The following is a 22151-nucleotide window of genomic DNA, read 5'->3' as shown; positions in this document are numbered from 1 at the left end:
AAGTACTACCCTGAGGTGGCTACATAAGGTTTGATTTTATATAAAATCTAAATGTATGTACATATATTATGCAATAATATATATAAATAAAATACAGATAATGTGTTTTATAATGAGATAATCAATAAATATATGAAATCTATAAAAATATTTTGTGACTATATATTTCACCACTCCAGATCCCCTGTCCACCATTATTAAGTAAGGCTATAAACCAGGGCACCGGGAGTCTGGGAATGTTCTACACGGGCTGAAGCTCATGTGACTCTCCAGCCTCACTCTTGGTGCCCATTCTCTGCGTCCACAATGAAGTGGAAACAGTTCGTCTATATTGTTCTAAAACAAGGAAATTAGGGTGACCATGATGTCATCTACTGCAAAGACAATGAGGAAAATACTTGTGCTGGAGCCTAGTTTGGATGGTTGATGTTGCCCCCCAAGCATCCCCAAGTTGCCAGCCTCTTGCCCCATACTAATAAATAAATACAGTCCCTAAGCCACAGAGCATTTATAGTATTTCATTGAATCATTTATTTATAGAAAACCCACATTGGACATATATTTCAGTGTGGATACGCTTGGATTTTAGTTTAATGTATGCAGTGCTCTGTGGAGATACATGGAGGTGGGTGTCCCACTGGCGTCTATTAAGATAATGTTTTCCAAAACCCAATGAGGACTAACAGTTTGGGAAGGGAAATTAAAACTGAACTGGCATGATATGTTACAGCAAAGACAAGCAACAAATGTCCTTACCCACAATGGCCCTAGAGGAAATGTCATGTTTAGTCCATGTTTAGAAGCTTTTTGGGGAGGGAACATAGAAAAAAAAAGATTTGGGCACTTAAGCTTTTGGGGCCTCTTCTTCAGACATAATAAGTAAAATCCCTGGGTCTCTGTGTGCCCTAATGAACAGTCTAGGTAGATTGCCTCAGTAAGCTCTGGAGTGTTTAATGTATGGTTTGTTGGGATATGGCAAATACAATTACCGAGCTTTAACAGAAAAGAGGCCCTCATTTTGCATCTTTTTGATTTTCATTCAGAAATACCCAGTTTGGACTTCACTGTAGGTGCAACATGAACGATAGGGGGAAATGTTCATTTTATTGAGTAGACTACACGGAGTACATGATGGCATTATAATCCTGGCTTCTGATAGTCAGTGTCCACTTCATTTTTTTGTCCAGCCACTGACTGGGGCCAACATGCCTAAGTGCCAAGACCAAGTAACAGTCCTTCAGTCTACAGAATTTAAAAATATACCACTGCGTGTAAAAAAAAAAAAGGACATTTTATATAAAGAGTTTTATTTACATATTGTGTTCTGAGGTAGAACCAGAGGCAGCAAATGAGCAGATAATGAAGGGAAAGACAACGGTGGCCAAAATGCCTCTCATATTAGAGACTTATGTATATGTTATGTGCCTTCTCCATAGAATGGTCTTATCAGTGGCATCTCTCTGGTCGAGCTTCAAGAGAGAATGAACGTAGAAATGAAAGTGTTAAGAAATGGAATAAAGGAGATTCAGAGTTAGTGAGGCAGAAAAAAAGGAGAGAGGCAACTAGACTAATCTCTGCCCACAAGTGAACTTGTCCCTCAGGCTCCTTCTCTCACGTAGTCAAACCCTTGGAACAAGCTCTGCTCTTGGCTACCCAAAGGCCGAGGTTCCCTTGGCGGAGTCAACTCTGGGCCCTCTGATGTGAACTCAGGGTCAAAGTTACTAATATCATGTGGCCCCTTCACCATGGGCTTGAAAGGGGGAGGCAGGCGTCGGGAAAGTAAGGCTTCAAAATCAAGTTCCTGTGGGTAACAAAAGCTTTGGGTTAATATAGTTATGTCCAACTGCACCAGTCTAAAAAAATAACAGCATAATGTAGAATTTAGGCGCCAGCGTAATTTTAAAGATCATTAAGATCACGTGCTATCTTTTCAGCCTTGATATGCACTATATAATACAATACTCTTTGCGGTTAGTGGTACATTACATCTCAGTACACTAGGCACCAAGTGTAATTAGCCCTAAGGCTTGAGGGAATATGTGGAGAGGTTAGTTAGGATATAATATCCCTGTGCCACACATAGGACGGCCACTAGGGGGAGCAAGTCATGGAGATGTGTGCTGGAGGCCTATGTACAGCTGGGCCACATTGGAAAAGCTGTGGAAGATAAGTTCAGAGGGGGTCCCATAGCGGTATACAAGAGCAGCGGTGGCCACTTTTGTACAATGCCATATAATCCATTAGGCTACACATGGGCCTAGGGTCCCCAAGATCTGGGAACCCTCTATGAGTAATCCAGCTATGAGCTGGAAACCAGTAGCCATGCGGACTGGGCCACTGTGTGGAAAGAGGAGCGAAGCCGGAAAATACGTCACCGGCTAATGCACTGCTTCAGTTTTCAATAACACCGCACCTTGAAAAAGGGTTGCTTTTTCACATCTTCAGCGTCTCGTTCCCCCGATCCCAGACGTCTCTCTGGATTCCTGCGCAGGAGCTGTGGGAACAGAAACAGAAAACTCCCAGTCATTGCATCACGTGATGCGCTGTGTGTAACGGAACGATGTAAGAATTCAGCGCATGGCGGGACGGTAATGCCGTACGGAAATGATGCATTAAGGAGAAATCTACAGGAATGCATTGGGTGGAGGAGAAATCCATTGCTGAGTTTCTTCTAATGGAAGGTGAAAAAGTCTCCGCAGTTATCTGCACCCCAAAACCAGTAGGAATGCAGTGCAGCGGGGAAAGCAATATAATTATTATTATTATTAATCGTTTTATATAGCGCCATCAAATTCCGTAGCGCTGTACAATGGGTGGACAGGACATAAATAGTAGTAACATAACAATTTGGCTTACAGAGACAAAATATATTCTCACCCTTCTCATTATCGCAATGGCTTCAGCAGAGAGGAATCGAGGGTAACGAACTTCGTCATTAACAATGCTGTCAAATACTTCCTCTTCTTCATCACCCGGGAACGGAGACTGAGTTGGGGAAGGGGTAAGTAGTCAAAAAGAATAAAAGGGAATAAAACAGAGTCCTAGTAAAACTGCAAACATAACAGAGATTAAAAATATTTGTAAACTATGATTATTCCTTTATTTATTAATTTATATAGTGCCACCAATGGTTACACATCACTAACTTTACCTGACAAATTGACTCATGTCCTTTTCTACATTTGTTCATTCTTTATGAAATATTTTTTGAAAAATAGTTCCACTCTTACCTCTCCAACCATCATCTCATAGATCAGGACTCCAAATCCCCACCAGTCGACAGCCCGAGTGTACGAGGCGTCTGTTAGTACTTCAGGAGCCAAAAACTCTGGGGTGCCACAAAATGTGGACGTTCGATCATACGGCCCCATACCTGTAGCCCAGAAACACGGGATGAGAAGTAGAGCCTTGCGAAGAAAGACACATACGAAGTTTGGTGGCACAGGTGGACCATACCATGGTAAATTTAGAGTGCTGACCATTAGAAAGTTGTAATGGAAAAAGAAAGGTTGAAGAGCACCAACTCCATGTGTGTATCTGCTTGTGTATTGTGTTGTATTGTTGTTGTGAGATATTGTGCATACAGAACAGTGCTAGTAGGTACATAGAAATAAGAACTTACCCTCTTTGCAAAGTCCGTAATCCGCAAGCTTTACATAGCCTTCTGAGTCCAGTAATAAATTATCCAATTTCAGATCCCTACAAAAAATAATTAAAGGTCAGAACCACTCGCTCAGATTCAATCAAACAGTGATGCCTCCATAATACTATGATCTTGCAGTAAAGTTTAGCAGGCGTCACTGGAATGTTTCACTCCCATGCACCAGGTCCACCAAAAAAATGTATTTTCTTCGTAATTTCTTATATAACCACAAGAGGGATCTAACGCGAGCATTTCGTGAATACCATTGTGTTTTGGAGAGTCCATGGGCTTAAAGCTGCAAGCGTGGACCCTCTCCAACCATTGCTAACATCAAGAACAGTCTCATTACCTGTACACGATGTCTTTACTGTGAAGGAATTGCAAACCCAGCAATACACAGGCAGCATAGAACCTGAAAAAGGAACAAAGGAACAGGCATATTCACTAAAGGAATATATATATATATATAATACAGACACATACAAAGAACCATGGCAGTATGGTTTATTGATATATACAACACTCATCAACAACATAGTGCTATGGGCATTTCATTCTTAAGTAACTGCCCTTTTACACGCACTTGCCTATTTTTCTGACAATTCATGCTGTTTTATCTTTGGGAGATAACACCGATTTTGTCTGTCTATTTCCTGCATCTTCCAACGTGGTGAAACATAGAAAACACCATAGGGAAGTATCATAGAATTGCACTGTACTCAGTTGGTCCTGGTTGGTCAATGGGACCCAGGCAGCACTTGCTGTTTCTGGATAGATTTATGTTGACAAAGAAGCGTTTCTGAATCTCTTTCTACACAAATCCATCTGCATTATTCTGGCCTCTTGTGCACTTCAACAAAAAGACAGAGCTAAGGGGCCTTTCCCCCATTCCTCCAATCAGGGAAGGTTGTGCCCAGAAATTCTGCCCTTTTGCGGAAGTGCACCAGGGGCAGGGGCGTACTGCGGGGGAACCAGGGAGGCAGAAACGTAGTGGGGTAACCTAACGCATGGTTAGGTGACAACGCAGTTAAACACGAGGCTGTGTATGTGTAAGTGTGTGAGAGGGAGTATGCGCGTGAGTGTGTATGTCTGTGCAAATGTGAGAGTGTGTGTAATGATGTGTGCCAGGATCTGCGTGTGAGCATGGATGTGTATGTGTGTGAGAGCATAGATGTTTATTTCTGTGTGAGCGTAGATGTGTATGTGTGTGTGTGTGTGAGCATGGATGTGTAATTGTGTGTGAGCATGGATTTATATGTGTGCGCGTGGGTGTGTATGTATGTGTTTTTGAGAATGGATGCGTAATTGTGTGTGAGCATAAATGTGTATGTGTGAGCATGGCTTTGTATGTGTATGTGTGAGCGTGGGTGTGCATATATGTGGTTTTGAGCATGGATGTGTGTGTGTTTGAGCAAGGATGTGTAATTGTTTGTGTGTGAGCATGGATGTGTATGTGTGAGCATAAATGTGTATGTATAAGTGTGTGTGAGAGAGAGAGTATGTGTGTTGGGCTGAGTGTGTATGTGAGTTACAGGGGAGTGCCAAATATACGATCTGGGGGCAACATTTACATCCTCTTCCCCAGGCAGCACAATGTTTTGGGCCAGCCCTGACCGTACTCCATCAAAGCTTACACTATATCTTGATGTTTTCACTCTATGGTTTTCTTCCAAGTACAGCAAGACCTCCAAATATCCATGATGCAGAAAGTTAAAGCACAGAGGATGATTTACCTGCTAAGCACTAAGAACTACCATAAAACGTACCCATAAAATCACAGTAATGCACTGAAAGCGCCACTCCACTCCATCATATTCATAAAGTGTATAGAGTGGTCCCATTAAATTTGTGTGTTCTCCCTTGGCAGAATCCCCTATATGCATTTGCCTCTTTTCTTGCCCCAGTTCCTCTGCAGCTTCTCATAAACGTAAGTAATTGTTGAATACTTGCAATAAAACAACGAATGCATATTAATGTACTAACGGTCTTGTTACTCTGTTGGGGAGGCCACGTGTGACATTAGACTGTTCCCTTAAGAAGGGAAACGTGTATTCCTCGCATCACACCTGCATATGTACACACATCTACACCTGTATGTATGTAACTGCACATGCACACTCAATGTATACGGGTAGGACACATTCAGGGCACACTTACGTTGCACGTGCCTGGCTGAACACCTCGGTGTGTATGTGAGTCATGAGATCTCCTCCCGCCATATACTCCATGACGAAGCAGACGTGCTCTGGAGTCTGGAAACAGCCAAGGAGGCTGAGGAGGAATGGGTGGAAAGCCCCGCTTACCGCCACGAACACCCGCTTCTCACAAAGGAGGCTGGATTGGCGAGAAAGGAGTAAAAAAATCAGTGTATTGGGAATAGAGCAAACATAAAGGAAGTATAAGAACAGCAGACAAAGGTAACCAATTCACATTTGGGAGAAATGTACTAAGATTTAACCCATGCATTGCATTCTCACCTCTCAACCTCATCTCTGGCTATGATGTCACCTTTCTTTAGGGCTTTAATTGCAAATAATTCCTCAGTTTCTTTATACTCGGAAAGCAGAACCTAAAAGAGAGATGGCGGCATTAAGGATTTAAGCTAAAAAAAAAAACAAACCCACACAAAGTCTTGCGCAATAACCAGACCGATAACGGAAAGTGAAGGGTTTAGAGTGAATATCAGAGAAAAGAACAGGAAGGGCGATCCAACCAGAGGAAACCGAAATAAGATAACACGTCACGATCCAAGAGAAGATTCTCTGAAATATATCCGCAGGACCAAAATAGACGAAAATAGGGACTCTGATTCAAGGCTTGGGTGCTGATTTTCTTTACTTACCTTTCCAAAATGACCTCTACCCAACACAGCCAGCAGCCTGAAGTCCCCTAAAGACAACTGCGAGACATTTTGAACTCTGCAAAAGAGACCAGAGGCTGTATGTAAGAGACAGGTACATCATACAATCACTAGACCGTGTGTCATAGTGTGGAGGAGGTGAATGGATATTGAAATTGTGAGGATTGTATATTTAGCTACTGCTACAAAGCTTAGTATGGAATCACCAATCACTCAGCTCATTAATGTACAAGATGTCAGTCGAGTTACAGATTTTCTTTTGAGCAAACATCATACCAAGGAACTTTGTAGGGTAGGCTACCATCATACCTAGGAACTTCGTAAGGTAGGCTACCATCATACCTAGGAACTTCATAAGGTAGGCTACCATCATACCTAGGAACTTCGTAAGGTAGGCTACCATCATACCTAGGAACTTCGTAGGGTAGGCTACCATCATACCTAGGAACTTCGTAGGCTAGGCTACCAGGAGCTTTCCATCTTCTGGGGGAGAAGGACTGTGGAGGGACCAGGGTTTGTACATTTGGAGCTGGCATAGTCAGCTTCCCAGGAACAATTAAAGGCACTGCACGACTTTAAGAAACAAAGCGCCGGAATATGAAGTCATATCTTGGTGCGCCATGTCTTAAAGGCACAGAGCTCTTTTTAATGAAGTCTATGGAGGCTGTGCTGAGCCGGCACAACCTTAATGAAGTAAATAGGCCAGTTGGGGAGATCAACTTGTAACCGGCCCAATGTGCTGCAGGGCTATCTGGCCCACGGTTTTCTACCAGGAGGACTGCAGCCCCCTGGACTAGGGCCCTAGATACTTCACTGGCCCACTCCATGCACTTTTACCCCGCCTCCACATACCCCCTCCCCTTCAGAAAGCCCCTCCATCAGAAAAGGGAGAGCTCTGGGTAGCCTCCCCTGGGAAGTTCCCAGTTACGCACCTCACCTACTGGGTGCCTGCCTAGGCCACTTGGGGAGGCAGTCGACCAATAGCACGCAGTGTGCCAAAAAAACCTTTGCGGTATAATAAAGCATTACAGAATGTAAAGCAAGCATTGAATGGTGAAATAATTAAACAAACTTCCCCTGCAATTAATTTAATTTTATTAAATGCAAAAGTTTGCCGAGTGACATTATATTTGGGGTTGCTTTATGTAAATACTTGAGTAAAAACGTAATGCTGGTAAAACACTAATCGTAGTAAATAAATATGCAAAGGCTCACAGAACAATAACCTTTGTACCAAACATGCAAGAAAAGGGTTAAGAATAAAGTCAGATGCCACAGAGAGGAGACAGGATATCCTTTCGCAACCGGTTAACGCAGCCCTGACCCCCTTTAATGGGCCTAGGAGTCATTACAATAGGGTGGTGCAACCTCCTGCCCTCCAGCGGTTGTTGGAACACAACACTCAATAACCTCAGGCATCCTCAGGACGCAGCCCGTGGATTTAAATGTGACGAATAACCATTTACAGCATTAAATGGGCAGAGTAGATGGGCCACACGGCTCCTATCTGCCGTAAGATTATATATGATGCTAGGTTTCTGTCGTAGGAATACCGACCTCCTCTGGCTCTCTCTGTCCTTCCTGATTTCTGGAGATTGTCTGACCGCAGTGGCCTCGACCTGCTGACACAATTAGAGATTACTACCAGACACAAAACACACATTGTCACTCAGCTACACAACACACTGCATTGTGAGCGTGAAAAGACAAAGTAAGTGAGATCTATAATAAAATATGCTATTTTCTCTTCGAAGTTTGGCCCCCTTAGCCTTATTCCTAAAAATTTGACAACTGCGTGTGGCGTATAAAACATTTCCAAGATGGCAAAGAATTAGATGACCCATATTTAGGATGACCTTCTGCATCACAAAATGATAAAGTGGTAAATGAGGTGTAAAGCACAATTGATCGCCAATTAACTACTTGAGAAATTGCTGAACTGAAAATATAATTTCACGACGGAAGACTTGTGAACTGATGATGAAACGTTTGTATTGTGTTCCCAAAATTCAAAATAAACCTGTAAGGAAGTATTTTAGATGACAACCAGAGTGATGTGAAGAGCGGTGTTGGCAAGATATTCGTTGTAGACCTCCAATGCTTCTTCCAAATGTGGTAGTAATATTAGGACACAATCGTGGGGAAGCTTACTTTGAAGGTGACATCATGTAATAATTGGATATGTTTACAAGTCTTTGAAATAAATGGTGAGTCTTAGAACGTTTTGATCACTTCAAACAACCATCAAAAAAAGCATAAGATCATCCATGAGGCAACCAAGGCGGCTGCATATAAATAGGGTCCACAGGAAGCCTTGAAGGGTGTCTAACCTAACAAGCGCTGAAGGCAATATTTTGATACTGATAAAACAGATCTTACCTTTTCTTTCGTGTCCTGGGTGGCCTCCAAAGTAAGCGATTTCAATTGCAGCTCTCTAACAACCAATGAAAAGAGAAGAGGGAGACAACCAATCAAAACCAAGGACCCATCAAGGGAACCAGGAGGACATGACAGAAGTGGACAGGGAATGAAGTCAAAACAGAAGAGAAGAGACCTAACTAGAGGACAACTAAGTCAACGTGAGAGATATCTGAATGTTCCTACAAGCAATCAAAGATTAGAAAAGTGACGCCTAAAAAAATAACGGATCCACGACTCACGTGCCACTGTCCATAGGACTGTATGTTCCACTATTTGCAGGAAACGTCCTGCGCAGGAGTCGGAGCCAAGTGGATGGGTCTATGTTCATCTGTCTGGCCCGTAGGAAGGCTCTGCCTGTCATGAAAAAATACCCGGAAAGCTCACATAAAATAGGAGAGGGACCAAGACTATTTGTCCAACAAGCAAAGAATAGCACAAAGCCCAAAATTAATATAGGGGTATGAAGGAAAACATTGGTGGGGGGAGGGGTGGAGAAACATAGGAGAATAAAAATTCTTAAAGTATGATGTTAAATTGCTCATCCACTAGGCCATTTTGTATTATGTATTTTTTTTTTATTTAAAAATTAGCACTGTATATTAATAAGCAGCTAGCCCCCTAAAAGTCATAGAAACAGCGACCTTTTTATTATTATTATTAGCTTTTGTTTATATAGTGTCAACAAATTACACAGAGCTCCATACAATACATATATTCAAGGGGTATGACAAGAATAGAATTGACAGACTAAGACAAACCGATACATTGGGTAGAGAGAGCCCGGCTTGCAAGTTTACGATCTTGAGGGAATGGGGTGACAAACATAAGGCACAGAGAAAGGGTGAGAGGTAGTGTGGTGGTTGTATCAGTGACAGGAAAGTTCTAGCTGCTAAGATGGCGCGGCTTCTCTGAAGAAATGGGTTTTGAGATCTTTCATGAAAGTTGGGATGGAGGGTGAAAGCTTAAGGTTTGGTGGAAGTGAGTCTTGGAGGCACGGGGCAGGCCGAGTGAAGTCTTGTAGACGGGAAAAGGAAGAGGTGATGAGTGAGGAGGAAACCCTTAGCCCATGGGAAGAACGTAAAGATCAAGTAGGGGAGTATACAGTGGTATGGAGGGCCTTATGTGTTAGTACAAGGATTTTCGGCAGTGGATTGCCAACCAGAAGAGTGTTGCAATAGTCATAAGAAACATTGGGACAAAAGTGTTACCTTGTTCCTTTGAGAATATTTTCTTTTGTCTACGGAGTTTGGAAAACCTCTCTATCACCGGGTTATAGAACGCCACCTGGAACCACAATATATGATGTAAATATATATATATATATATATATATATAGATATATTGCTTATCCTTATAGTGACATCTCACACTCTACTGTAAATCAAAATATTCATACTGTATGATCCCATACCTCTTTAGGAGGAACAGTCCCTCTATTGTGTAAATAAAACATGCATTATTGTTGGGAGATATGCAATACAGTGATTATTTATACCTCGCAGTACAGTGTTCCTTGTGGTTCTAATTCCAGGCTAATTTCATGCTTTTGATCATCCAGGAAATCTTCCAGCTTCACATATTTAATAGCGCAGAGCGAGCGGAAATCTTTTCGATATACAGAGACCTGCAGTTCTCGAGCCTGTACAAGGAGACACAAATATATTTTTAAGGGGATCTGTCCATGATTCATGAACTGCTGATATCTAGGTTAGCGCAGTAATATTTCACACATAGAGGTGGTCGAGCCATCCCAGACCAGACAAGCCTGGGTCAAGACAAACCGTAGGCTTAGCTAATTGAGCTGCATGTAGGCCGACCAGAACTTGTCCATTGGGTACCCTAATCAATCCACGCCAAGACCAAAATAGTGTGTTGGCAGGCCGCTTCAGCGATTGCCTAGCTATATTCACACAATGCTAAATAATTGCTAGCAGGGCGCTCACACCAAGCTCCACACAATGTATGGCGCACCCATGTAGCTACCAACAGTGTATTTAGTATAAAGCATGTTAATGTTGCCCCTTTATCACGCAATCACTCTTTCTATCATTTCTGTTTAGCTGTTTTGAGTGAACTCAATCACTCTATGCCACTCACCCGCTGCAGATCCAGTTTAAATACATGGTCCCATGCGTCTCGTCCTTCCGTCCTCCAGGCAGCCTGTCCTACAACGGCGTTATCCAACCGCAGGACGACACTCACCTCATCTAGGCGACATACAAACAATATCATGTATACGGGAAATGACTCAACTGTATGGATGTTTTTAAAATATATGGAAGATTATGTACTTGACAGTTCGTCACCGCGGCTCAGGCTGCCAGTACGTGAGTACATGCTCCGGGAAGTTCGCGCTCGAATACCCCTTCCCTCCAATGGGCTGGAGCCCGGTAACCAGACAGGAGAGCTTGATGTGCGACCAGGGACAGAATCCAAGATATTAGAACATCCCAGAAGTCGAACCTCTAGGACACCTGCAAAAACCCAAGAGGTTAACCTTCTAGCAATAATAGAACAAAATGAAAAAGGCATAGACCCAAAGAAAATATTATATTAATCCATAAAAACTGAACCTTTATTAAATATCAGCAAAAAAAAAAATAGGGGGATCTTTAGCATATAAAAAACATGTTAAGTGGTAGAAACAAAAAGTTATAGCAATCCTTGCATATATGCAGAAGAATTACACAGAAGCATTCATGCTGTATTTTGATGTATAGGAATTACCATTCATTCTAACTGGGTATTCTCCATTCATTAGACTGTAGAACAGTGAGTTAATGAATGTTTCATCCCCACACTGTAGGTGTCTGCAAAAAGGTACTACAAAGGTGTGGCGTGGGGGGGAATAAAATAATGAGACTGTACCTGACATGTACAGCAGGATTGCTAAACTAATCCCAAACCACATGAATAAAATTAGAAATCGGCCCATAAATGTTTTTTTTTTATATGGCACAAATTCCTCTATTTTGTTTTGCTGATATTTAATAAAATTTAAGTTTTATTCATGGATTTATTGAATACTTTCTTTGGGGAATCACCATTTTTATTTTGTTCTTAATTCCATATTTGGTTAAATTCCAAATGCAAATGCCACGCTATGCAGATTTTTTGATGGCAATGCTAATGAAGTCTCTATCCCAGAGACCTGAATTAGTCAGAGTGTTCCTGTTTTTGAGATAAGAAATAGTTCTATTACGTACCACCTAGTAGTATCATAATCTACTGTGTACCTAGTAGATTAGGCCAAAGTAATAGACTAAATAAATACAAAACACTATTATACGGCTCTTACGAACATTGTATTTTGGGAAAACCTGTTGTTCAAACAGAAAAATCATTTTAAAACTCTTATAATAGTAATAAAAAGGAACAAGACATGGAACAGACCCTTTAGAGTGGAAATGTCTCAAATAATGACAAGATCTGCATTTAGTAAGAAATAAAATGTGTTGACTGCCAAGTTAATAACAAATGTAAACGTTTATGAAGCATTCACAGTTTGGCTTAGTGGGCTTTTGTTTTGCAGAGGGTCATGAGTTACCTGTAAGTGGAGCAGGTTTGGAGACAGTGCTGTACGGTGATGGTGGAGAGAGAACGCCAAGTCTTGTGGAAGAGTCACATAGAGCCAATTCCTCTCTTAAGAGGCACCTTTTAGGGTGATCGTGCGGTAAATCCTCCAGGCATCTTTGAAGAGAGAGTGTCAAGAGATCCAGCCTCTGCCGAGACTCCACCAGACTAGCCTGAACCTTATTCACGGGAAAACAGTGAGAGCATGAGACATTAATCAACCATCCCAGAAGACAAATGACACGCTTACATAAACATTCTCTGCATTATCAACAAATACAGTCTATGACAAAACATAAGACAGTTTCTGAAAGCACCAGTCCAAGACATGCATAGCCAAGAGAAATTCCTCAACAGCAATGACACTCAGTCACTGCTGGACCCCTGATCTGAGATGACTAGGGGCTACCTGGAGAGCGCAGGTCTACTGCCCATAACAGGCACAAACCGCTTCAGTTGAGCCTCCGGGTACCGTGACTGCTTCATCGTGTCCCAGGGGGAGATCCATTGGAGCGGTATCAGCAGATAAAAAGAGAATCATGCAGTACACAACAATATTACGAAAGAGTCAATACAGAATATGAAGCAATGAGTTCACCTCGTTGACTGCGCTCTTGTCCTGGGTCTTAGAGGTTCCAATGAGCCTCACTGCATTTTCAGCTCCTTCAGATACTGCGCGTTCCACCCGAAAGTGGTGCCTCAGCTCCTCAATGCGTAATTCAGTGTGTGATAATTCCAGGGCCACTAAAGGATGGTGATGACATAACGAAATCTCAAAACACCCTAGATAGCTAAAGACATTTAATTAATGGATCTAAGGTGTACAAAGGTAGGAAAATCTGATACCAGTCCCTTACTGTATAAGGGCCGCTATACCTTCTGCTGGGAGAATGTTCCAGTTACTCACCACCATCTGAGTATATTAAACTTCTCTTACGTTACATCTAAGGCTCCGACCCTCAAGTTTTAGGTTAATCTTATTTTAAGAAAAAAAAAACCTTTGGTGGTTCCCTACTGTTCTACTGTTTATTAATTAACATGCTTCATAAGAAAAGTATGAAATTCTGAACATACTATATTTAATATACAATATATACAATTACATCACGATTGGGCTGACAAGATTGGTTGATTGTTTCATATCCGTTTTTTTTGTTTCTGTTGCTTTGTTCTGCTCTTCTATCTCTCTCTCTCTTTATTTTTTTGGTTTTACTTTCAGGGTTATTCTATATGGCGACCCACTTGATCTAGGTTTAATTGTTGTTTTCTTACCCATACCTGGGAACTCTCCAGGTTGGACCCAGAGTTTATATGTGAAGCTCTGCTTCCCCGAGTGTCCAGGGCAGTTTCTCTTTCCTCTGGAAGCTTTGCCATGCCTACTCCTCACCTATGCTGGTTAAGGCATTCCCACTCCACACCCATGTTCTGTATACTCCAGGCCCACTTTCTCTCTGTTCCCCACACAGTTCCCTCCAACTAAATTCTGCCTGGGTTCTTCTCTGCCTCACAAATAGTCTATTCCTTCTCAAGGTAACTGTCCTAGAACAAAGAGAGCCACACGTTGCCTACCATGGGGAGATCCCATCCTAATTGGGTACAGCTTTTCTCTGGTCCTAGCTGTTTAGCATACCATCACCTTCATCACCTGCCATCTTTTGTTCCTCGGTCTCGATGGTTTGCTTTCATCACCATACACCATCCCTCCATCTAGTTCCACCTCAACTGCTTCTTGTTTCCTTACCTGCCCCTGTTCCTGAAGTCTCTTGTGTGGCTCTGCGGATCTGTGTTCGGAGGTTACGGATTTTTGTGTCACTATCTGATATCATCTGCTGAGCTGCTGAGACCAACTTTTTGTCCTGTAAGACAACAACGTAGTTACACTACATGAACATCTTAGTGGTTGCATGGAGCGGGAATCTGGCATAGATCCCATAATCTCACATAGCAAATGCATGCATAATTACTTAATACATCCACAACCACCGAAAACCATTCAAAGCTCCCCACAAACCTTTAACTACTCAGACTCTTTTAAATTTATTTTACAATATTATCCTTAGTTACTGGCCCAACTGTTTACCTAAATTCTCACCTTCACTCCGCCTTGGCTGTACATCTGAAGCATGTTCTCTGCTCCCTGACGTACTCTCATCTCAATGTTCAGCTGGCGTTGTAATCCTGACACTCTGGAATGCTGTGCTTGGCTCAGGAGACCCGAGGACAACGTGTCGGCTGAAGTGTTCAGAGAGAACAAACAGTTAGAGAGTTACCAGCACAGTCTAGAGTCTAGATATTCTGAATAGCGTTCGGAGCAGGGCTGCCATAATACTGAATGGGCCCCAGCATACAATTTATCAACAGACCGCAGGAGTTCAACATATATTGGATGAAGAGAGGGGATATGATGAAGCCTTTTGAAAGGGAAGTTGATTTTAATACTTTGAGTCCTGTGGGCCAGGGATACATTTTCATATCTCATAACAGTCCTATTTTATGAAAGACAGTCCTGATTTTATAGCACTGTCCAGCTGTACCAGTCGATACACAAGTCATTCAATTGCTTAACCCCTTAATGACAAAGCCCGTACATGTACGGGCTCAAAATGCATTGTTTTCAATGGGTTTAGGGACCACCCATTGTCCTTAAGGGGTTAAGAACCACTAATATGTCAGTAAGCACAGAACTAGGGGTCTACACATCCTGTGGCCCATCTCCCACAATCACATTAAGGCACTGGGCTCATCCGTGTGGATGGCTACTAAATTACCTCCTTTGGGATCAGGCGAAGTTGGAGAAGCATCAAGATCTTCCAATTCTTGTTTCAGGTTCTCAAGTCTTCTCTCGCACGTTCTGAGCATGGTCTCCACGTGCCCCAGGTTCTTGCGCTCAGTGGTTGCTCGGAGAAGCCTCTCTGCTCCTTCCTTGATCTTCAGCTCCCTGCAGATCTCCCTGCGCAAACGCTCTCTCTCCTCCTCCAATCCCTGAGTCTCTCCCCTTTCCAGCTGTTGTTCCTCCGGTATCTCTTCATTCTGATCCCCCATTTTCTCTCTTCCTCTTTCTGCCACTTCCTGCATCCCTTTCTCTCCCCACACTCCAGGAACCTCCACTTTCTCCCCTTCAATAAATCTCAACACATCTTGTCTTCCCCTCTCTTCTATTTCACTCTTCTCTCTACAGGGAGCACGCATATTAACCTGTAACACATATATATAATATTCAAACATGTAACTCAAAGATACATACATAAATGTTGTATGAATCTAGCATCTAAAGACTTTCTGGTGTAATAAAAATCTAATATATCATTTTCAAATATAAATGACCTGTCATTTCCTATTTATTTTGGTAATGATTGCTTCTTCTTCAGTTCCTCCAATAAAAAAAAGAAGATAACAAACATACATTTCTCTGTAGAGTGTATGGATATAGCTTCATAAATTTTAGAATTGTTTGTAATTAAAGGCTTTCTCTGACACTTATCCCAATAACTTGGGTAACATAAAATGAGTGACCTTCTGCCCAGCTGCTTTATCTCTAAAATATTGCTCAATAGTACGGGTTTCCGCATCCTCTTTTGTTTTGCCATCTGGCTAATAATCTGTTTTATGCAACATATTTTTTTTGGTTTGTATTTGAAAGCATTATTAAATATTAGCAAACCGCAATGGCTCTCCAACCATTTGGGGACTGAGTATTATGAATTTTATTCATTGTTTTACATTTTTAGTTTTCTTTTTTCTATGTTATTTTGAGATTTATGATAGAATAGATACACCACCTCCCATCACCAGACATGGAATGTGCTGATCGCTCAAGACCTACTTGTAGTTAGTAGTTTGTCATATAGCAGTTTTAAGTATAAAAGTCCACTAAGAGACTAAATTTGCATTGCAAATAAGGATAAATAATGTCTATGGACCAGAGTGGAGAAGACCATGCCAAGGCAGATCAGTAAAGAGAGCTACCCTACCCTGGCTGGTTGGATGGGAAGAGGAACGGTATCATCTCAAAATGAATAAAGCGCTGGTTGAGAAAACCTTGACACCCGGCTGGTTCACCTCCATAGTGAGGAGAGATAGAAAGCAAAGACTGAGCTGGTGAAGAGTCTACTGGATGAGTTGGAGCAGCAGCAGCAGCTTGGGAATGTCCTGATTTGAAGGGCCTGGAGTGCTTAGGCAAACTGGTGCATACCTACCGTATACACCAGTTTGCCTAAACACTCAAGGCCCTTCCAACCAGGCTCTCAATACAGGCCTCACAAGCAGACATCTTCTGCCCAATCTCTGTGAGTTCCATGGAGTGGCCCTTTATACTGTCATGGTCAGTGTGGAATGCTAGAACCCATGGTAGGTGACTGGACAGCGCGGAAATGCAGTCCCAAGGTTTAAATAATAAGTCCGACAAGAGATGGGGTCAAGTGGAGGTCAAGTGACCACTTTATGGGCATCATAGGTGCACGCATGGTCACATGACTCCACTATGGGCCTGGTTTCGGGCCTATTCGTGAAGCAAGGTAAATGGGAGCAGAGACTGGCCATTAAGGGAACTCCTGTAAAGTATTGGCTCTATATAAATAAAATAATAATAATACTGTTAATAATAATGAGGACTGACTGGGCAAGTGAATCAGGTAACTTGTTGGGCTTTCCAACAACAAAATGTCATGGTCATTGAAGATTGTGTAACAATAGGCCCCAGATCACCTGGTGGTCACACATCATTATGGTGGCTTAGGTTCCAGGGTTGCTCACCGGGTGCTAAGGTCTGATGTATCTTGAGGTGGACAAGTGCATCTTTTGCTGGGTTATGGGCACCCAGCTAAAATGTATTGCTGGCCTAACATTCTTCATTAATCTTTACCTGTTACCTTTGATGCATTCCACCAAATTAAAGTGGACATTCTTCTAACATAGACTTTAAATATGTTTTTCAAAATAGTATTTATGTAGAATATTAGTATTGTGCTGTACTCTTTGTTTGCATTTCAGTCGGTCTGTTAAATATTTTTTGTTTTATATCAGCTGAGTTTTGTGAAGTGGGGGAAAAACCTACATAACTAGTTCCGTTCCTGACCTTCCCCTCACCCCTCCTGAAACTAAGGCTACAAGAGCCATCGGAGCTTAATGATGCAAATCATGCGCTCAATATATTTGGTATTCCACCAAATAACCTATATAACATATACCACACGTATTGGAGGGTTTAATATGGATACATTGTCACATACATTTATTAGACATACTGAAGTGTGAATGTTAGGCCTTTAATGTGACAGCTCCGCTTTGTAGATGCTGAAAGCCCTGGAGGTGACTGGTCCACTTGAATTCTCACTGGTGTTCTGGAATGTTCCTCCCATTTGGGTACACTGTATCTCCATATTAAGGAGCATGCGTGTGATTGCTATGTGCGGTGAATTTCTTCTCCAGAAATCTCTCTTCGCCTTTTATATACGTGATTGTCCAGATGTTGATCTCATCAGATAAGTGACACCAGAAGCGCAACGATGTCTTACATTCGCGAGATCAAACATTACGAAGGGCTACTAATTGTTGATGTGTAAAATATAAAAAGCTACAGGATCAGTGTATACGCCAGGAAGTGTTACTGGATGTAACTTTACAAACATAACAATTTTGTTACTATATATACATATGTGTCTGTGTGTGACAATGCTGTCAATGTGTATCGGTGGGTGTGACAATGTCATAAAAATGCATTTAAGTGTAACAGGGGGCAACATTTAGCTTTATGTGCATTATATTGTCATGACTATATTTACATGCGTGTGCACATATACACACTGACATGTATACTGATATGCACCGTTAAACACTAAACATATATGCATACCGGACTGGAGCAGTGAAATCAGCCCTCGGCATTTGCCCAAAGGCCAATCAGGACCTAACCACACACTGATGTACGATGGCACACATCCACGTATACATTATCACAATACACATATATACAGTTGACTAATAATTTCCGCCTCAGCCTCCTAATAGATTGCAAGCTCATAAGAACAGGACTCTATTCTTCTTCTTCTGTACCAGTATGTATTAGCCTGTGTAGATCGTCCCATTGTACATTGTTAATTATTAATGTTCCTATTGTAATTGCACTATGGAATTTGTGGCTCTCTGTAAATAAACGTAGGTAATACACAGAGAGGGTTAATTTGCCTTTTTTCAGCAACTGTTCCTTTATACAGTAATAACAGTTGGGGGCATCGCTGTCTGTCATTAGAGACATCACACAAGGTGGGTAAGTAGGCCAGCGCTGTGGCATACGCTAGCCAAGCTGACCTCGCTCCCAACATACTGACCAAATTATCAAACTAGGGAATGTGTTTGAGCTATACTGATCTAATTATCATATGAGAGAATGCGTTTGAGCTATACGGACCAAATTATCAAACAAGAGATTGCGTTTGAGCTATACTGATCAAATTATCATATGAGAGAATGCGTTTGAGCTATACTGACCAAATTATCAAACAAGAGATTGCGTTTGAGCTATACTGACCAAATTATCAAACTAGAGAATGTGCTTGACCCCGCTTGGCACACTTACTATCGCCCTAAGGCTTTAGCCAAAGGCCTTTCTCCTTAGCTATATCACACACCGCCTGTTACATCAAAAGGTTGGCAGATAACATAAATGCAAATATGGAGGTGACCTTTTTGATTTTAGGAGAAAAACTAATATCCACAAATAAAAAGACTGCTGCTGAAGGCAAAGCTGCAAACAGACAGATGTCCGTAGAGTTCTATGTAAACTAGAAGGCGCTGCCTCTGAAAGACCCCTATCGCTACCCTCTGCATCAATGGGCGCTCTTCTCTTTGGGAATGTTGAAGAAGCCAACCCATGTGTAAGAAGATAAGGTTACTATGTAACCCAACAACACTTTTTAACAAAGCGTCCTATTTTTAAACAAAGTGAAGTCTTCCTGTTCCTGTTTCTTTTCAAGAAAAACAGACAAATAATAAATTCGGTTCTCTGTGATCACCGGCCAGTAACTTTTAGCCTCCTGACCAGTGACTTTTTTTTTCTGCCGGCTGGCAAACTGTAGTGACGTTTCTTTAGGCCAGGACGTATACATGCGGATAAAGACCGTTAGATGTGAAAGCGCATGCTGACAAGCACATATGGCCACATACCACCTGACTTCCGCAACGTTCAGCTTCCTTACCAATATCATGATGCATCTCACTCAAGTAACCCTTTCCTTGCCAAGTTCTTTTAGCGTTCACTTCCATAAAGCTCCCTTAATTCACGTTAGACCCGCGGAACAGTGCCTCTTTATGAAACGTTGAACTAATAACCCCTTCCTTGACCTCAACCTGGAATGTTGAGACACACAGAGCCCTTGTCGTTAACCTCTCCTCTGCTGGATATCAGCAGGATATTAACTCTTTCCTCCTCTGGCACAGGCCACCAGTCCCTACTTCACTCTTGGACTTCTAGTCTAGTTCCTGGCTTTAAAGATCAGAAATAGTCTAATATAGAGGAAGTCTGTTATCCGCATGCACTTAACAGAGCATTTACAGAACCTATGCTCGGCTTTTCACTTGATAATCCAGATATATCCATTTCGGGAGATCTTTTGGCCCCAGCTCAGCCCCTCGGTTACAAGAGAGCAGTGCGTCATGCAGAAACATTGTCCCATGGGTGGTGTTGCTCCCAGGGTTAATTGTGTCTTCTGGGCCAATGAAAGAAAGGCATCCTCCGGTGTAGCCAGACACAAAACAAGGCAACCGGGCGGTCACCCTGGTTTATGAGCCATCTCTGCCAAGTGTTATTCACTCTCGATTATTCTCGTGCAATGACTTAATGAAGCAGAAAATCTTCTAGCGTACAGCGCTCGACAATAACAATCAGACAACCTCACAACACCGTGATATGCATACAAATACACAGCACACACCAACCCAGACAGGACGAAGTTAACACACACACACGGCCAGAGAGGTCTGAACGCCACACACAATGAACACAGTCATGCTGTAGCTATGAGCGTGCGATAAAGGCATACCCGTCCCCGGCTCGGCTGACACCCACCTGCTCCTCTCCATCCTGCTCCTCCGATCCTGTCGGGGTGTGTGGCATTATGTGACACGCGATATTGTGACAGGCGCTCTCAGGGTGCCAAACGCCGCTTTCCTGTAGCCACACACAGGATAAGAGTGTGTCTCACACATGCACACACACACAGTGACGAGCTCTCTGTAGCGGTCCCTCCCTGCATTTCCTGTGTGTGTCCGAAGCGAGCGAGCTGTGTCTGCATATCGCTGTGTAGCCATGTGTGCTGCGCGGCTGTCACAGAGATTTGCTCTGAAAACACATGGAAGTGGTCAACTTGTAGCTCTCCAGCTGTTTGCTTTATCCCCAGACTGAGGATGATAGGAGTAACAGCCTGTAGCCAAACAAGACTCGGCAGCACAATTATTTGTTGTGGTTTTTGCGATCTCGGTTAAATATTGTTTTTATCTTTTCTCTCTATATCCAGTTTTATATACATGCAGCAAACAAACATGTTTCGCTCAAAAGGAGCTTGTTGTGTAAACCCCTCCACGGTGCTGCACTATGAGATAAGAATATTACTGAACAATGTTTTTGTGAACTCCAGCTCCTATTATCCTCAGCCAGCCAACAAGGAGTTGTATGTTGTACAGCCTTTTGCTACCAATAGCATTACTAATGAGATGTACATTTTGACTGGTTATGACACAGATCTCCAGTGGTTTTTTTTCTACAACTCCTACCACCCTCAGCTCGGCCGTTTAGTGCTAGGCGGGTTGGATAAATGCCTGTAACTATAGTGCTTCTCAACATTTAAAATGGTCAAAGATGGAACCTTTTATTTTATTTAGTGTGGTTAGAGGTGTGACTTGGGGCAGGGATATAGCTTATTGATACCTTTTTACATAACTAAATAATGTTTTTAACCCCTTAAGGACAATGGGCGGTCCCTAAACCCATTGAAAACAATGCATTTTGAGCCCGTACATGTATGGGCTTTGTCATTAAGGGGTTAAGACTAATATATTTTATTTTAATTTATAAACATATAAAGCGACTGTCCTTCCTAAAGACAATTCGTAGGTAAGAGCATACCAGGGAGTTCTCCATGTTTCGCCTGGGCACTCCGGGCGAAATGCTGCTTCTCCGGGTCTCAAGGTCCCCACTGAGAAACTCCGGGTCACAGGGCGGTGTTGAGGCACGCCCCACTCCCTGCCCACTTCCCCTCCAACCATTGTGTTTTCTTCCTTGTGAGGCTATTCCTGCAACATCAGCGAGATGGCCCACCGACATCAGCCTGGCCCACCCCCACCAACATCAGCCTGACCGCCCACCGAGTTCAGCTGGACCACCCACCAACATCAGTGGGACTGCCCACCGACATCAGCAGGACCAACCACCGACATCAGCCGGACTGCCCACCATCAGTGGGACCAAACAGTGACATCAGCGGAACCAAACACCAACATCAGCAGGTCCGCCCACCGACATCAGTGGGTCCGCCCACTGACATCAGCAGGTCCACCCACCGACATCAGTGGGACCGCCCACTGACATCAGCAGGTCCGCCCACCGACATCAGTGGGACCCCCCACTGACATCAGCCGCACTGCCCACCGACATCAGTGGGA

General features: G+C 42.7%; 1 protein-coding gene across 3 annotated transcripts; it reads right to left on the bottom strand.

Moving 5' to 3' along the window:
- Positions 1–1290: 1290 nt before the first annotated feature.
- On the bottom strand, positions 1291–20814 carry LOC128491894 (serine/threonine-protein kinase N1-like). 3 transcript variants are annotated; one of them, XM_053464278.1, is made up of 22 exons: positions 20560–20814; positions 15266–15692; positions 14590–14729; positions 14239–14353; positions 13096–13241; positions 12472–12676; positions 11216–11398; positions 11022–11131; positions 10420–10563; positions 10133–10208; positions 9164–9278; positions 8883–8937; positions 8061–8125; positions 6486–6561; positions 6121–6212; positions 5801–5977; positions 3993–4055; positions 3623–3699; positions 3231–3373; positions 2878–2985; positions 2414–2494; positions 1291–1801 (listed from the first exon to the last, which is right to left on the bottom strand). In XM_053464278.1, the coding sequence occupies exons 1-22, from the start codon at positions 20605–20607 to the stop codon at positions 1598–1600; spliced, it is 2850 nt and encodes a 949-aa protein (XP_053320253.1). In that variant the 5' UTR covers positions 20608–20814; the 3' UTR covers positions 1291–1597. The 3 variants fall into 3 exon arrangements, with proteins under 3 accessions (XP_053320253.1, XP_053320255.1, XP_053320256.1); XM_053464280.1 differs by having other exon boundaries at positions 8061–8122; positions 20560–20813; XM_053464281.1 differs by lacking the exon at positions 20560–20814 and adding an exon at positions 19691–19808.
- Positions 20815–22151: the final 1337 nt, after the last annotated feature.

The sequence above is a fragment of the Spea bombifrons genome, chromosome 4, assembly GCF_027358695.1.
Source record: "Spea bombifrons isolate aSpeBom1 chromosome 4, aSpeBom1.2.pri, whole genome shotgun sequence".
In the NCBI taxonomy this organism is placed as follows: Eukaryota; Metazoa; Chordata; class Amphibia; order Anura; family Pelobatidae; genus Spea; species Spea bombifrons.
The sequence above is the reverse complement of the archived record's forward strand: the minus strand, read 5'-3'. Positions and strand labels throughout refer to the sequence as shown.

Bases quoted from the DNA above. Each gene is read 5' to 3' on its own strand.
- LOC128491894 (XM_053464278.1), bottom strand. From the start codon at position 20,607: ATGCCACACACCCCGACAGGATCGGAGGAGCAGGATGGAGAGGAGCAG. The intron at 14,730-15,265 runs GTAATTTAGTAG...TGAACACTTCAG, and splicing joins TTCGCCTGATCCCAAAGGAG to CCGACACGTTGTCCTCGGGT. The intron at 2,495-2,877 runs GTGAGAATATAT...CTGTTCCCACAG, and splicing joins CCATTGCGATAATGAGAAGG to CTCCTGCGCAGGAATCCAGA.